Genomic DNA, 15,784 nt, shown 5'->3' with positions numbered 1-15,784 from the left:
TGTTAGTAGTTGTTGGATGACGCTGAGGGCAGCGTGGTTCAACCTGTTGAACCTTTTCGTAGGAGGGGAAGTATTGTGACGTTGTAAATTTTGAACTACTAACTAGCGTTTCGTTTTTAATAAAAATCAATTTTGTTCAAAGTATGTTGGTGCCACCTAGCATCAAGGTGCAGAACTACGCGTGGGTCGATGTTCAGAGTTCATTCGAGCCACAATAGATGGCGTTTGCTTCGTTGTCAATTGTCGTAAAAATAAAACAAAATAATTAAATAAAACCATAATATCATTTGTTTATTGTTAAGTCATTAACAAAACGGTTCTTATAATATATCCTTAGGTTCCGCAAATATTCAAAAATGAATTGGCTTCATGATCAAACTAAATGAGAGCGGCCACACTCGGGTTGCGTCTGGCAACACCGATTGGTGAGATTTAGAATTTTTCTGGAGTCAACATGTGAAGACGAATTTTTTCGTTCCAGGAAAATCTCACTCTTTTTCGCCCATGGCTTCGCCTGGGAAAATACAATAGTTATAAATTTAGTCATCCTAACGTATTTCAATGTTTCATCAATTATGGTGAGTGAAAAATCAAGTAATGTGGATTCGACAAAATGGCGGTTTGGTTAGAGAAAATCCTAATTTCATGATTTCCCTTTCAGTTCCAGTTATTTTACCTTCCCAAATAAATGAGGATAATGGGTTGTGGGTGGACTCCTGAAAACCATTGGTGGCCAGGAGTTCAATAGGTGAGTTGTGTTTGATCGGGAAAATTCCACGTGTCGAAATTTTCACACAGCACAAATTATAATCTTGTTTTTCTTTGTTACAGGGTTTCCGTTTGCGTTTTCCGTTTGCGTTTCCGTTTTTAGTTTTCGGTTTTCGTATTTCGCTTTCGTTTTCCGTATTTATTTCTTTTGCACATTCACGTTGGCAACTTAATTCTATGGATAAGACTTGGTGAAAATCTTTGTAATGAAACATTTCGGTTGTGAAGAATCAAGTTAAATCGAGTTTTGGGAGCTTGGCCGATGCCGTCCAGCTACCTTGCAGTCTTCGCACCTACAAGTAAGCAAATGTTTGTATCCTGGAACAGTTTAGTGAACCTTCTTAGTGTATGTGTACAGTAAGAACCCTGTCTTTACTACTGAGCTTTTATTTTGAAACAATTTTATGAATTTTACTGTGTCATTGTCTATTCCATGCCAATGGCATCTTAAATTTAAAACATAGATTTTATGTACTATCTACCTAAGGCATTCTAATGTATCTAAATTAAGTCTTGGCATTAAGCTAGAATAACTAAGCATTATTAGCCATCACTATGTATTAAGCGACCCCGGTAAAAGTTACATTAAAAACAATTTTGCCTAACATCTAGCAAATTTCATTTATAACACCTCATATACATTACAAGGGAGTCGACGGCTAGCTTCTATTCTTTACTAGGTAGATAGATCAAGTAAGTAAAATTATTTTTTTTCCTCTAATCTTTGTAAGGTGGTAGATTATTCCGTATCCGGGTATATTTCTATTCCGCCCAATTTACCACCCTTACATTACTGAGATGTTGTTTCCGTTACGGCGTGCCACAGGTGCCGCTGTTGTTAAAGCGCTAGAGAATTTTGTATTTTTGAACCATAGTGTTCCAGAGACTGTGATTGTGGACAATGGGTCCCAATTTACAGGATCTGAATTCCGTAATCTCATTAAGCGTTATAATATTCCGAAATTACACTACACACCACTGTACACTCCGCAAGTTAACCTTGTTGAGAGGTACAATAAGGTTGTTATGACTGCTGTAGCCGCTTTTGTGAAAGATAACCACAGGTCCTGGGACGAAAACCTGTACAAGGTCCAGTTCGCCATAAACAGTGCGGTTAATGAATCCACTGGATTCTCCCCGTTCTTCCTTGTCCACGCTAGAGAACCGGTTTTAAATGGTTCCTTCTATAAGGACACGGATAAGGAGTACGAGGCCGGAATTCCAAGGGAGGAATACGCAGGAAAGTTTGGAACTTTGGAGGACATATTTGGTCAGGTTAGGAGAAATTTGTTTCAGGCTCATGCAGAGTATGCAACGCATTACAACTTAAGGCGTAGGTCTGCAAGCTATTCTGTTGGGGATATAGTGTGGAAAAAGACCTATCCACAAAGCGACGCTACAAATTTTTTCGCAGCTAAGCTGGCACCTAAGTATGAAAAGTGCAGGGTTGTCAAGGTTTTGTCACCTTTGGTTTACGAACTAGTTAGAGTAGCTGACAACCACCCAATAGGCACTTGGCATATTAAGGATATTAAGAAGTAGATATTTGCCATTACTTAGTTTGGTCTAAACTGTTTGAATATTTAAGTTATCAATATTCAATTAGGAATTTGAATGAGTGTAGTGATGTTCTGAGTTAACAGTTACATTACCATGGTTCAGTTGAGGAGGAATGTAGTGGATGTATGTAGGGATGAATATGTGATGATTGGAATGCTTGTGGTAGACCAACCGGTTGAGAAAGTAAAAATGCAAATATCGTACTTTGGGGATAACGAAAAGGGGGGGGTTTTGTGTTTTGTTTTCGTTTTCCTTCTAGATAATGGATCATTTCTGTTATTTTTCCGATTCTGTTCCGAGATCTATTTTCTAGGAGAGTTATTTCGTTTTTTTTTTCTCATATTCCGATTTTGATTCGGTTTTATTTTTCCGAATGGGATAGAGAACGGTTGCCATATCAGATGGACCCGTTCACAACCAGTTTTTCCGTATTTGTTGAGTAACAAATATTAAGATGGTAGTTTAAAAGAGTGAACCACCGTAGGCCTAGACGCATTCTATCAGTCAGCTGAAGAATGATGCCAAGATGTTTCCACTCAAGTGTCTTAGACACCATGAAGTTTTTTTGTATATATTCTTTTTAGAAGTTAGGGTTATGTAGTTAAGTATAATGTATAAAACCTTACACTGTTTTCAGTATATTTATTTTGTTAGACAATTTTCCTTGTTAGTAGTAGATGTGCGTTCACGCGTAACTTCTGTGTTTTTCTTGTTTGTTTCAGGCAAATTGTTAGTAGTTGTTGGATGACGCTGAGGGCAGCGTGGTTCAACCTGTTGAACCTTTTCGTAGGAGGGGAAGTATTGTGACGTTGTAAATTTTGAACTACTAACTAGCGTTTCGCTTTTAATTAAAATCTATTTTGTTCAAAGTATGTTGGTGCCACCTAGCATCAAGGTGCAGAACTACGCGTGGGTCGATGTTCAGAGTTCATTCGAGCCACAATAGATGGCGTTTGCTTCGTTGTCAATTGTCGTAAAAATAAAACAAAATAATTAAATAAAACCATAATATCATTTGTTTATTGTTAAGTCATTAACAAAACGGTTCTTATAATATATCCTTAGGTTCCGCAAATATTCAAAAATGAATTGGCTTCATGATCAAACTAAATGAGAGCGGCCACACTCGGGTTGCGTCTGGCAACACCGATTGGTGAGATTTAGAATTTTTCTGGAGTCAACATGTGAAGACGAATTTTTTCGTTCCAGGAAAATCTCACTCTTTTTCGCCCATGGCTTCGCCTGGGAAAATACAATAGTTATAAATTTAGTCATCCTAACGTATTTCAATGTTTCATCAATTATGGTGAGTGAAAAATCAAGTAATGTGGATTCGACAAAATGGCGGTTTGGTTAGAGAAAATCCTAATTTCATGATTTTCCCTTTCAGTTCCAGTTATTTTACCTTCCCAAATAAATGAGGATAATGGGTTGTGGGTGGACTCCTGAAAACCATTGGTGGCCAGGAGTTCAATAGGTGAGTTGTGTTTGATCGGGAAAATTCCACGTGTCGAAATTTTCACACAGCACAAATTATAATCTTGTTTTTCTTTGTTACAGGGTTTCCGTTTTAGTTTCCGTTTGCGTTTCCGTTTTTAGTTTTCGGTTTTCGTATTTCGCTTTCGTTTTCCGTATTTATTTCTTTTGCACATTCACGTTGGCAACTTAATTTCTATGGATAAGACTTGGTGAAAATCTTTGTAATGAAACATTTCGGTTGTGAAGAATCAAATAAATTGAGTTTTGGATCTTGGCCGATGCCGTCCAGCTACCTTGCAGTCTTCGCACCTACAAGTAAGCAAATGTTTGTATCCTGGAACAGTTTAGTGAACCTTCTTAGTGTATGTGTACAGTAAGAACCCTGTCTTTACTACTGAGCTTTTATTTTGAAACAATTTTATGAATTTTACTGTGTCATTGTCTATTCCATGCCAATGGCATCTTAAATTTAAAACATAGATTTTATGTACTATCTACCTAAGGCATTCTAATGTATCTAAATTAAGTCTTGGCATTAAGCTAGAATAACTAAGCATTATTAGCCATCATTATGTATTAAGCGACCCCGGTAAAAGTTACATTAAAAACAATTTTGCCTAACATCTAGCAAATTTCATTTATAACACCTCATATACATTACAAGGGAGTCGACGGCTAGCTTCTATTCTTTACTAGGTAGATAGATCAAGTAAAGTAAATTATTATTTTCCTCTAATCTTTGTAAGGTGGTAGATTATTCCGTATCCGGGTATATTTCCATTCCGCCCAATTTACCACCCTTACAGAACTATCCTATAGTTAAAATAAAATAGGTTGTCACTGACTATTGGCGCGGTCGACGACGATGGCGTCGCTGGCGTGGATGTCGCAGTGGTCGCCGATGTAGCCGCGGTGACACACGCAACCCTTCACCGGGTCGCACGCCCAGTTGCCCTCCGACGAACAGTTGCAGGCCTCCATGCAGTGGTCGCCGAAGTAGCCCACCGGACAAACTGAACATAACAAAAATTGTAAGTTTGCCGATTGCCATCTAAACCTGTCGCGGAGTATACTTGTAGAGAGAGTCTCACATTGTGTGCAGTAGCTGCCGGTGTAGCCGGGCGGACAGCGGCAGTAGCCGTCGTTGGGGCGGCAGGCGGCGCCGGGCGCGCAGCGGCACGGCTGCGTGCACGCCGCGCCCCACCAGCCCACCGGGCACGCTTCGCCGCACTGCGCGCCGCGCCAGCCAGGCAGGCATTGGCACTCGCCTGAAAAATAGAACATGTTTTCGAATATTATAAAGATGGCCTTAGACGGCCAATCATTTTGATCAAAGCTTGAATTAAGCATGATTGACCGTTTAGGAACCTGATTGATGCCTGAGACAAGCCTTGACGGTGATTGATAGAAAATCGGAATGACTAAAGCATTTGTCTCAAGCATCTAACCGTCTAGCTGAAGTTTGATCAAGCATTACATCAATCACACGCCAGGCAATCATGGAGATTACACCGCTCTCCGAAAAAAAACGAAGAGTATTGAAAATTGCAGAAAAAAGCTAACAACCACAATCGCAACCGTAGGGAGTTAAAAAAATGCTCATAAGTGAAGCGATTTCTCAATTTGTACCATATCTTGGAACAACGTCGTTTCCGCTTTTGGTTTTCCCTTTAACGACAACGGCAAATCCGTGTTGGACACCATTGTCGGTAGTACGACCTTTTGAGTCGCAAAACTGTGACTGAGTTTTGATAAAAAGATTGAAGCTTGGATTGGCGCGTCAATCGATTGACTGACCCGCTTGATCAAGTTGCTTAATTGTCTAGGGCCTATTTAAGATTTCATCAGGCAAGAATCCGAGTCAAGGGTTAACTTATAACAGAGTAAAAATAGTTAATCTCTATATATAAAAATGAATCGCTGAATGTGTTGCTGATCGCAAATCTCGAGAACAGCTGAACCGATTTCGCTAATTCTTTTTTCATAATATTCCTTAAGGTGACGCTGGATGCACGTCCGAACTGCTCGGCCCACGTGGGTAATCTGTATGCTATTTCACCTAACATTGTGATAGAAAGAAATAGACTCAGTGATGAGCAGTGTAGCGAGTGCATGCGCTCACACTAGCGTCCGGATATATTGATGATGGCACACAGATAGTTGGACAGATGTCACCGATGAATTTTTGTAAATATATGATTTATGAAGGAACTACTTATTTCAATTATTATTGTATAAGATTTTATGGAAGAGCGGGGTCGAATGCCACGAGTACTCGTAGCAATACTAAAACAGTTACTGGGATGGTCCCAATTACTACGCACTATGTGAAATTGTTTTACCTACTGAAATAGATATTTTTAAATTTTTTTTGAATGATAATGATTACCTACTTATCTTTTGATGAATACTATAAAATCTCACTTACATACATACCTATTAGGTAACTACTACCTCAGCGTGTATAAACAACTCGTACTTATATTATATTATAGAAATCCATACTTCTATGAAGAGTCTGTCTGTAATTTCGAAATAACTACCGCAAGCTCATAATATTGTTATTTGAACTGTACCATAACAGCTGAATCAAATGTTTTTAAAAACTGTCTGTCTGTCTGTCTGTTTGAACGGGCTAATCTTCGGAACGGCAGAACCTATTTTGACGGGACTTTTACAGACAAGTAGAGGATTAACAAAGGATACTTTTTTAACCGACTTTTAAAAAAGGAGTTGTGTTTTTCTACCTATGTACACAGAAATCTCCGAGATTTCTGAACCGATTTGCGTATTTTTTTTAATTGATAAAGAAACTTTGCAACATTGTCCTATATAAAATGTGGATTTCAACTCCTCAATCCTGATGCTGCAGGGGACATGACCACCAAAACTTATGGGATTTTGAAACTGTCGGTTATAAATTGATATTGAGAGGTAGGTACCTATATCTACCAAGTAAAGACTTTATCATTGAACTCGAAGACCCACTTCTCGACCCTGATGCTGTACCTAAGGAATTGCATTGCTAAATCGTGGTGATCCCACGGAATTTTAAATGAATCATCGCCCACGCCCGTTCGGTACCCTCATTCCGCACATTGTTTTTATTAGTCAGTCCACCAATCACAACAAAGCATTCTCCCCTGTCCCCCGCCAACATTTTACGATTTTGTTTTCATGTAAATCCTTGTATATGCGTACTCTAGGAGTTGAATTCTCTGTGCTGGCGGATTACCTATTAGGAACACATGATTACACATTCGTTTGTCTGTGAAAATAAATTTTGTTGCCTACACTTATCTATTAGTAGCGACTAAAAACTATATATACCATCTACTTGTGTATAAAAAAGTCTAAATAAATTCCACTTTGATCTCAAAAATGAAAATTTTATTTTTATAAGTAGGAAGTAGGTACAATTCAATTTCCCTCTAAAAGCCCACTACACACATAAACACAATATGTATCATTTTCTGTTTCAACAGTCACATTAGATGTATCATTCGACGCAGAACTATTGAAGCTCTCCATTTCATTTCTGGAATTAATAAACATACAATCAACATAAATATATTGTGAGTATTATCTATATAGAATGTATGCAAAAAACATAGCATAACAACTTACAAGTATGGTATGGGTAGACCTTTCAATATTTAGTACGGAATTGAATGTTGCAGCATCATGTTGGATTTCAGTGGTACGTATATTGGGCACATTCATTTTATTTTCCTTGTTTTCTTCTAAAAGGAATGTCTTGAGTCACTAAAATACAACATAATTCAGCATTGACAAATCTGACAACAAATAGTAAATCTCTATATTATTATATAAAAATGAATCGTTGAATGTGTTGCTGATCGCAAATCTCGAGAACAGCTGCACCGATTTCGCTAATTCTTTTTGATAATATTCCTTGAAGTACGGGGATGGTTCTTATGGAGAGAAAAATTTAAAAAATGTCCTGAAAAAGAATCGACTGTAGGCGGTGCGAAGTTCGTCGGGGCAGCTAGTAACATAATAATTATATTATCCTAATCCTAATTCCTAATCTAAATATATAAAAGAAAAAGGTGACTGACTGACTGACTGACTGACTGACTGACTGACTGACTGACTGACTGACTGACTGACTGACTGATCTATCAACGCACAGCTCAAACTACTGGACGGATCGTGCTGAAATTTGGCATGCAGATAGCTATTATGACGCAGGCATCCACTAAGAAGAGATTTTTGAAAATTCAACTCTGGAGGGGGTGAAATAGGGGTTCGAAATTTTGTGTAGCCCACGCGGACGAAGTCGTGGGCATTTGCTAGTATCTAAATAATATCAACTTACAAACACAGTGTCAAACTTTCAGAAGCTGGCTCTAAATGGTACGGTGTGATAGCATCATAATCTAATTCAATTCGATTTTTTGCTTTGTCGTTTCCTTGCCAAAGAAAATCCCGTGATCCACTAAAATAGAAGTATAATATATAAGTATTTATTAAAAATAAATAAATGTGATCATCAAATTCACCATCCTGGAGAACCTTGAAAACGACACTCGCGTCTATTTTTTATAAAAAGTGCTGGCCCGCCATCTTAGATTAAAAAATTAATGTCATTATCAAAACCAGCATCCTGGAAACCCTGAAAACGACACCCATTTCTATTTTTTGTGAAAAGTGCATGTCTGCTATTTTGGATTTGAAAATAAATGTCATTATCAAATTCAGCATCCCGGAAAAGTACACATTCAGTCAAATAAAATTCCCGTCGAGTCACATTGTTACTCACGTCGGGTGTGACGCACGGGAATAACCCCGAAAAAGTAATGGCATTATCATCACAAGATAATATAATGGTTTGGAAAGATTCTGATGAATTTTAATAGATCTCCTCTTTGCAAGGGATTTGCTTTTGCGAGAAGCTTTTGCGAGTCTAAACCGTTTCTTTTTCCTCTTCCGCCAATCCATTTTTGTTTCTGTTACACGAAAACTCAAGTATATAATTAAATTGTCTAAGCACACATTATGACCTACATACTTATATTTGTAACTAGATGATACACGCGACTTCGTCCGCGAGGATATAGTGGTTTTTTAATCCCGCGAGAACTCTTTCAAAAGCGATCACTATTTCAAATTTCAGCCAAATCCGTCTTGTACTTTTTGCGTGAAAGGGTAACAAACCTATACACACACACACGCAGATACAAAATTTCGCCTTTATAATATAAGTGTGATTTGACAACCCTGACTTTCGGAATTCGGATAAGTCCAAATTATATTTTATTACTAGTTGATGCCCGCAACTTCGTCCGCGTGGAATTAGGTTTTTAAAAATCCCGTGGGAACTCTTTGATTTTCCGGGATAGAAAGTAGCCTATGTGTTAATTTAGGGTATACCCTAAATTACACTTTTATCTATCTCCATTCCCAATTTCATCCAAAACCGTTCAGCCGTTTTTGTGTGATTGAGTAACAAACATCCAAACATCCACACACACACATCACTACACCTATTATAAATGTGAAAGTGTGTTTGTTTGTTGGTTCGTTGGTTTTTCCTTCAATCACGTCGCAACAGAACAACGGATCGAAGTAATTTTTTGCATGGGTATGGTTGACCTGGAGAGTGACATAGGCTACTTTTTATCCCGGAAAATCAAAGAGTTTCCACGGGATTTTTAAAAATCTAATTCCACGCGTACGAAGTCGCGGGCATCACCTCATCATCATCATGATCAACCCATCGCCGGCTCACTACAGAGCAGGGGTCTCCTCTCAGAGTGAGAAGGGTTTTGGCCATAGTCTACCACGCTGGCCATGTGCGGATTGGTAGAATTCACACACCTTTGAGAACATTATGGAGAACTCGGCATGCAGGTTTCCTCACGATGTTTTCCTTTACCGTTAAAGCAAGTGATATTTAATTAATTAAAACGCGTATAACTCCGAAAAGTTAGAGGTGCGTGCCCGGGATCGAACCCCCCGACCTCCGTTTAGAAGGCGGACGTCCTAACCACTAGGCTATCATAGCTTCACCTAGTTTATAATATTAGTAGGATATATGTAAACTACTACCACCAGCTGTCGATACGATGCATTCTAAAATAAATCGACCGACCGACCGACAGACCGACCGGCCAAGTACGAGTCAGACTCGCGCCCCGAGGTTTCCGTACTACAATAGTAAAATGTTTATATCTAAATCTCTGTTTAGAGATAAGCATTTACAATGTAACTTAATTTATTACTACTATGTAACTAGAATTTCGGTACATATAAAAATGAATCGCTAAATGTGTTGCTGATCGCAAATCTCGAGAACAGCTGAACCGATTTCGCTAATTCTTTTTTTATAATATTCCTTGAAGTACGAATATGGTTCTTACGTAGAGAAAATTTTTAAAAAAATCCTGAAAAAGAATCGACTGTTAGGCGGTACGAAGTTCGCCGGGGCAGCTAGTGAAAAATAAAAATAAATAAATAGGTAAATAGTATTTTTTGACATTTTGCATGATAAATCAAAAACTATTTAGTATGCACTAGATGATGCCCGCAACTTCGTCCGCGTGGATTTAGGTTTTTTAAAAATCCCGTGGGAACTTTGATTTTCCGAGATCAAAAGTCAAAGTCAAATGATTTGTTCAAAATAGGTAATAAATTACTCTTTTCGATTGTCAGTTGTTGGATTTGTAAAATATAGTGGTGATAATTATTTCGCAAACGCTACGAGGGTTCCAAACGTGCCCAAGACTGAGACCCACAGCTAACTCAGCCGGGTATTCTTTTTATTATCACCACTTTACAAAATCATAAATTAAACTTATTAGAACTATCACAAAGCCGAGCAACTCATTCCCAAGCTTGCTTATCATTTAAATAATCCTTTACAATGTAATAGGATTTTTTAATTAGTTTACGTTTTATGAAAACTTTGAACTTATGACAGTCACTTTGAACTTATGACAGTCACTTTTTTTTTTAATTTATTTATGTTTTTATATACGTACAATAAATTTTCAAAAATATATTGATTATGCACTGTCATAATTTTAACTTCTCTAAATTTAGTTCACAGCGACTCTCGTGGTCCCATACTATATATGGCTCGAACAGCCCTTTTCTGCAGCACAAAAATAGAATTTATATCAGCAGCATTACCCCATAATAATTCCGTGGTGCCATCTGAATCAGGGTTTCTACTGAAAACCAGCGCTGTATGTTTTTGTACTTGTGCAAGACAATATGCATTTATGCTGAGTAGGGACCTTTTTTTTGGGTTGTGCCACACATGACATACTTTATTCCGGCGCTTCTTCTACTTGAGGTTTTTTGACTTTATTACTCAAGTATAAGAGGCGCTGGGATAACCTAACCAGTTGGTAACTGGTAATGTGTGGTACAGCTTTAAAAAATAAACGTTTTTTCTTTTCTTTCTTTTTCTTTTCTAATAATATGCCATATGACATAATGCTGTGAAAGTAACTAAAATATACTAGTCTCGCCGTTTCTATGTCTGTCAACTGGCGAATCTTTTTTACCGCATTTGCAGCAGAACTGTCTGTTCGATAAGTTATTTATATGAGAGCCCCATTGAAGTTTCGCATCTAACGTTATTTCCAGAAAAATAGCGGTATCCACTAAATCTTATTTATCATAAAAGTAGCCTATGTCCTTCCCCGGGATGCAAGCTATTTTTGTACCAAATTTCATCAAAATTGGTTAAATGGATGAGCTGTGAAAAGCTAGCAGACAGACAGACTACGCGTACTAGTACGCGTTGCGTACTTTATTTGTAAGACGGACAGACAGACAGACAACAAACTGATCCTATAAGGGTTCCTTTTTCCTTTTGAGGTACGGAATCCTAATGATCTCTCTTTTTGCACTGCATTTAACCTGAATCCAAGAATTTCCGATCCGAAATAGTCGTAAGCAAGACTGTATCGTCACCTACCACCAGGTGAGATTGCAGTCAAGGGCTAACTTGTATCTGAATCAATATTATTATATGAATTAATATTATACCATTTACTATTGTACCAAACCACGACTACATGGTTGAACTCCGTTCACAAAAATCCACGCACTCCATCGAAATCCTATTCTATTCCAAACTTATTCGCCAGTGTGACAGGAGTGGAGAAGGCGGATAGGGACGTGTGAGGGGTGCAACGGATCAACGTGATTTTTTCCATCATCATCAGCCTGCGGTCGTCCACTGTTGGACATAGGCTTTCCCTAAAGAGCGCCACCACACCCGGTCCTCAGCCTTCCTCACCTAGCCACTTCCCGCCAGCCTCTGTATATCGTCGGTCCATCGTGCTGGAAGGCGTCCCACACTACGCTTACTTATACCTACGCGGTCTCCACTCAAGAACTTTCCGGCTCCAACGGCCATCACCTCTACGACAGGCATGACCTGCCTTCTTTTATCCCAGAAAATAAAAGAGTTCCCACGGGCTTTTGAAAACCTACATCCACGCAGACGAAGTCGCGGGCGTCAGCTAGTAAATAAATAAAAAAGTACTATTTGTACGAAGCGTTGCGTACTTTATTTGTAAGACGGACAGACAGACAGACAGACAGATAGACGGACAGACAGACAGACGGACAGACCGACAGACGAACAGACGGACAGACGGACGGGCAGACGGACCGATGGACGGACCGACAGACGCATGGACGGACGGACGGACTGACGGACGGACGGACGGACGGACGGACGGACAGACGGACGGACGGACAGACGGACCGACAGACAGACAGACAGAGGGTTCCGTTTTTTCCTTCTGAGGTACGGAACCCTAAAAATACAAAGAAATACCACCAGGTAGGTACCTACCTACCTATATTATTATACATATACAGGTACCTTTTTAGGGTTCCGTACTTTATAAGGAAAAAAGGGACCCTTAGGATCACTTCGTTGTCTGTCTGTCCGTCTCTCCGTCTGTGTCGTATCTGTCACACAAACCTATAGGATACTTCCCGTTGACCCAGAATCATGAAATTTAGTAGGTACGTAGGTCTTAGAGCACAAGTAAAGGAATAAATCCGAAAACCATAGATTTGTGATTACAACTTACAAAAAAAAATTAAAGTGTGTTAATGAAAAAATATTATTTTCAATTTTCAATGTATGATAAGTATACCAAGTGGGGTATTATATGAAAGGGCTTTACTTGTGTATTCTAAAACACATTTTTATTTATTTTTATGCATAATAGTTTTTGATTTATGGAGCAAAATGTCAAAAAAATACCTGAGTACGGAACCCTTGGTGCGCGAGCAACTCGCACTTGGCCGGTTTTTTAAAATTAGATAAAATAAATAACTAAACAAAGTTACTTACCTATTGTACTAGGACCACACGAGTAGATATCCCTACTAGGACCTCAACAACAAAGTCAGGTCAATAAACCAATGAATAAAATTGGTGTCCAAATTTCAAATTCCAGAGGTCAATGTACAAAATGCATTTGAAGTATTTGAAGGACTTATTGACTCTGCTCTGCTCAATCTTCTACACATTTGCATAGCCACTGAATAAAAATTAATTTTATGAAATCATTACGACTTTTGTTTTTGAAAACATATTAATAACAACAGTTGTCGTCATAGAAACCACAATATTACACGCGCAGCCGCGCGCCGCTGGGCTGGCCCTTCCCTCCGCCACCCGCGCGGTGTCTAATGTTTTGGGGTGAGAAGCATGATGATTTTAGCCGAAATCTAGCGCTTGAAAAGGGTTGAACAGTAGTTTGGGAAAAGTATTTTTGAGAAAAAACTACTGAATTTAGGTTTGCAAAGTAAAGTTATTTCAACTAATGAATAAATAAACTACGTGTAATGATAAATTGTTTTAGGATTTTCATATCCCTAATCTTATTTATTTACGCCCAAAGTTGTCATAGATTTAGTGTTAAAATAGGAATCTTTTGAGGCTCGTAACTTTTAAATCAATATTTTTTTCAATGTTTTAGATATCATTGAACCTAGATAATGACGAGATAAATCGATATAATTCTTAGTTTTGTGCGTACAATATCGAATATTGTTGTATTTTCCCTCCTACGTTTGTATGAAGAAAGCACCGAACTGAGCTGCCTTAAAGTACGAGGATGGTTCTTACGGAGAGAAAAAATTAAAAAAATTCCTGAAAAAGAATCGACTGTTAGGCGAGGCGGTACGAAGTTCGCCGGGGCAGCTAGTTAATTATATAATTTCATTTATTCGTTAAATGGTCAACTCACCAGTAACATGGTGGCAATCGGCGCCGTTCTTGCAGTTACACTTCAGTTCGCAGCCGGCGCCGTACGTGCCCAGCGGGCAGGGGTACTCGCACGTCACACCCGTGTAGCCACTCGGGCACGCGTTCTTGCCAGTTATCGGGTCGCACGTTGAATTGCCTGCATAAAGGTTTTATACATTGCATTACGTTACATTTCTTTAAATCCTTTAAAAGCTTGTAAAAGCCTGTAAACCAAAGATCAGAAAACAAACACAACACATGTGAAATAATTTACAAAGTGGAAACATTGCTTACAAACTTCAACATATTGTTCTTTACATGTTTTACAATGAAGATAATTTTTGACCCCTACTGACGTAGGATAAAGTTCAGTCTTATGGTGAGTTTTAATTTTCGGTCAGGAGAACATGATTGGCATTTTAGGTGTTGTCACAGACGAAGAATATTATACAGACTATCGGATAACCAGTCCCGAGCCTGCGTCGCACGAGTTGTTGGCGCAGGGACAGCAGCTCTCCTAACACTGCTCGCCGAACCGCCCCGCCTGGTATTGCGTTGCTCACCGAGGATATGGTGGGGGCACGTCTGCTTGCAAGCGACGCCGTAGGTGCCGGGCGCGCAGGGCACGTCGCAGCGCTCGCCGCGCCAGCCCGCCGCGCACTCGCAGAGCCCCGAGCCCGCGTCGCACGACGAGTTGTTGGCGCAGGGACAGCGCTCCGAACACTGCTCACCGAACCGCCCCGCCTGGTATTGCGTTGCTCACCGAGGATATGGTGGGGGCACGTCTGCTTGCAAGCGACGCCGTAGGTGCCGGGCGCGCAGGGCACGTCGCAGCGCTCGCCGCGCCAGCCCGCCGCGCACTCGCAGAGCCCCGAGCCCGCGTCGCACGACGAGTTGTTGGCGCAGGGACAGCGCTCCGAACACTGCTCACCGAACCGCCCCGCTTCGCATTGCGTTTCACAACGCACACCTAGCAAATTACCAACTCAAATTAGAAATTCATCCATTTATTTATCTGTGTACCTAAAATATATTATATCACTAAATTATTTTAATGATGAGCAGCAACTTGTTGCGCAGTGTTTGTTACCTACCAGTATATACTTGGCTTAGTAATTTGGCTCATACAAATTCGTTTTTCTGAACATAACTGCTATGAAATGAAAGAAAATCTTTAATTCGTAATCAATATCATACTTACGTTTTTTCCTAGTGAGGCCTGTATGGAAATTACGTTTATATAAAACTTGGTCTAATGTTTTATGTACATTATGAATAGGTAGACGCATTTACAATTTAGGCGTTAGCAACAGAAGCGAACTATCTTTCAATTTAAAGTTACATAATATATCGCTAATGTTCTAGACCTAGAACTACATGTAATTAGAGTAATTTATTTATACTACAGTTGTTTGGTGGTTTAGCATACAAAATTACGTATTAAGGTAATTACTATAATGCACACAATCTACCTACTAGAATAAACTATTATAAACTGGTTGTATCTCATATTTTTTTCTAACCAGTTTAAGCTGGTTAGAAAAAAAATATGAGGAAAATAGTTTAGTTTTTCACGATAATGAGCATTTGAAGTTACTAACAAAATTCTTACGTATTACACCAAAACACATTTCAAAGGAATATAATGGAAAATAAAAGAGGTTGTTAATAAAATGCACAGAGAAAAATATTTGCTTGTAGGTATACCGAATTACTGGACAGGTG

General features: G+C 39.1%; 1 protein-coding gene across 1 annotated transcript in view; it reads right to left on the bottom strand.

Moving 5' to 3' along the window:
• drpr (multiple EGF like domains draper) overlaps positions 1-15,784 on the bottom strand; it is a 44,353-nt gene that overhangs the window by 6,221 nt on the left and 22,348 nt on the right. Inside the window, exons 11-14 of the mRNA XM_034973625.2 lie at positions 14,823-15,029; positions 14,061-14,216; positions 4,899-5,075; positions 4,653-4,820 (exon numbers count right to left, since the gene is read on the bottom strand). Coding sequence (XP_034829516.1) covers positions 4,653-4,820; positions 4,899-5,075; positions 14,061-14,216; positions 14,823-15,029 — 708 coding nt within the window. The remainder of the gene's footprint in view (positions 1-4,652; positions 4,821-4,898; positions 5,076-14,060; positions 14,217-14,822; positions 15,030-15,784) is intronic.

Source organism: Maniola hyperantus, chromosome 12, assembly GCF_902806685.2.
Source record: "Maniola hyperantus chromosome 12, iAphHyp1.2, whole genome shotgun sequence".
In the NCBI taxonomy this organism is placed as follows: domain Eukaryota; kingdom Metazoa; phylum Arthropoda; class Insecta; order Lepidoptera; family Nymphalidae; genus Maniola; species Maniola hyperantus.
This window is presented reverse-complemented; position numbering and strand designations above follow the sequence as displayed.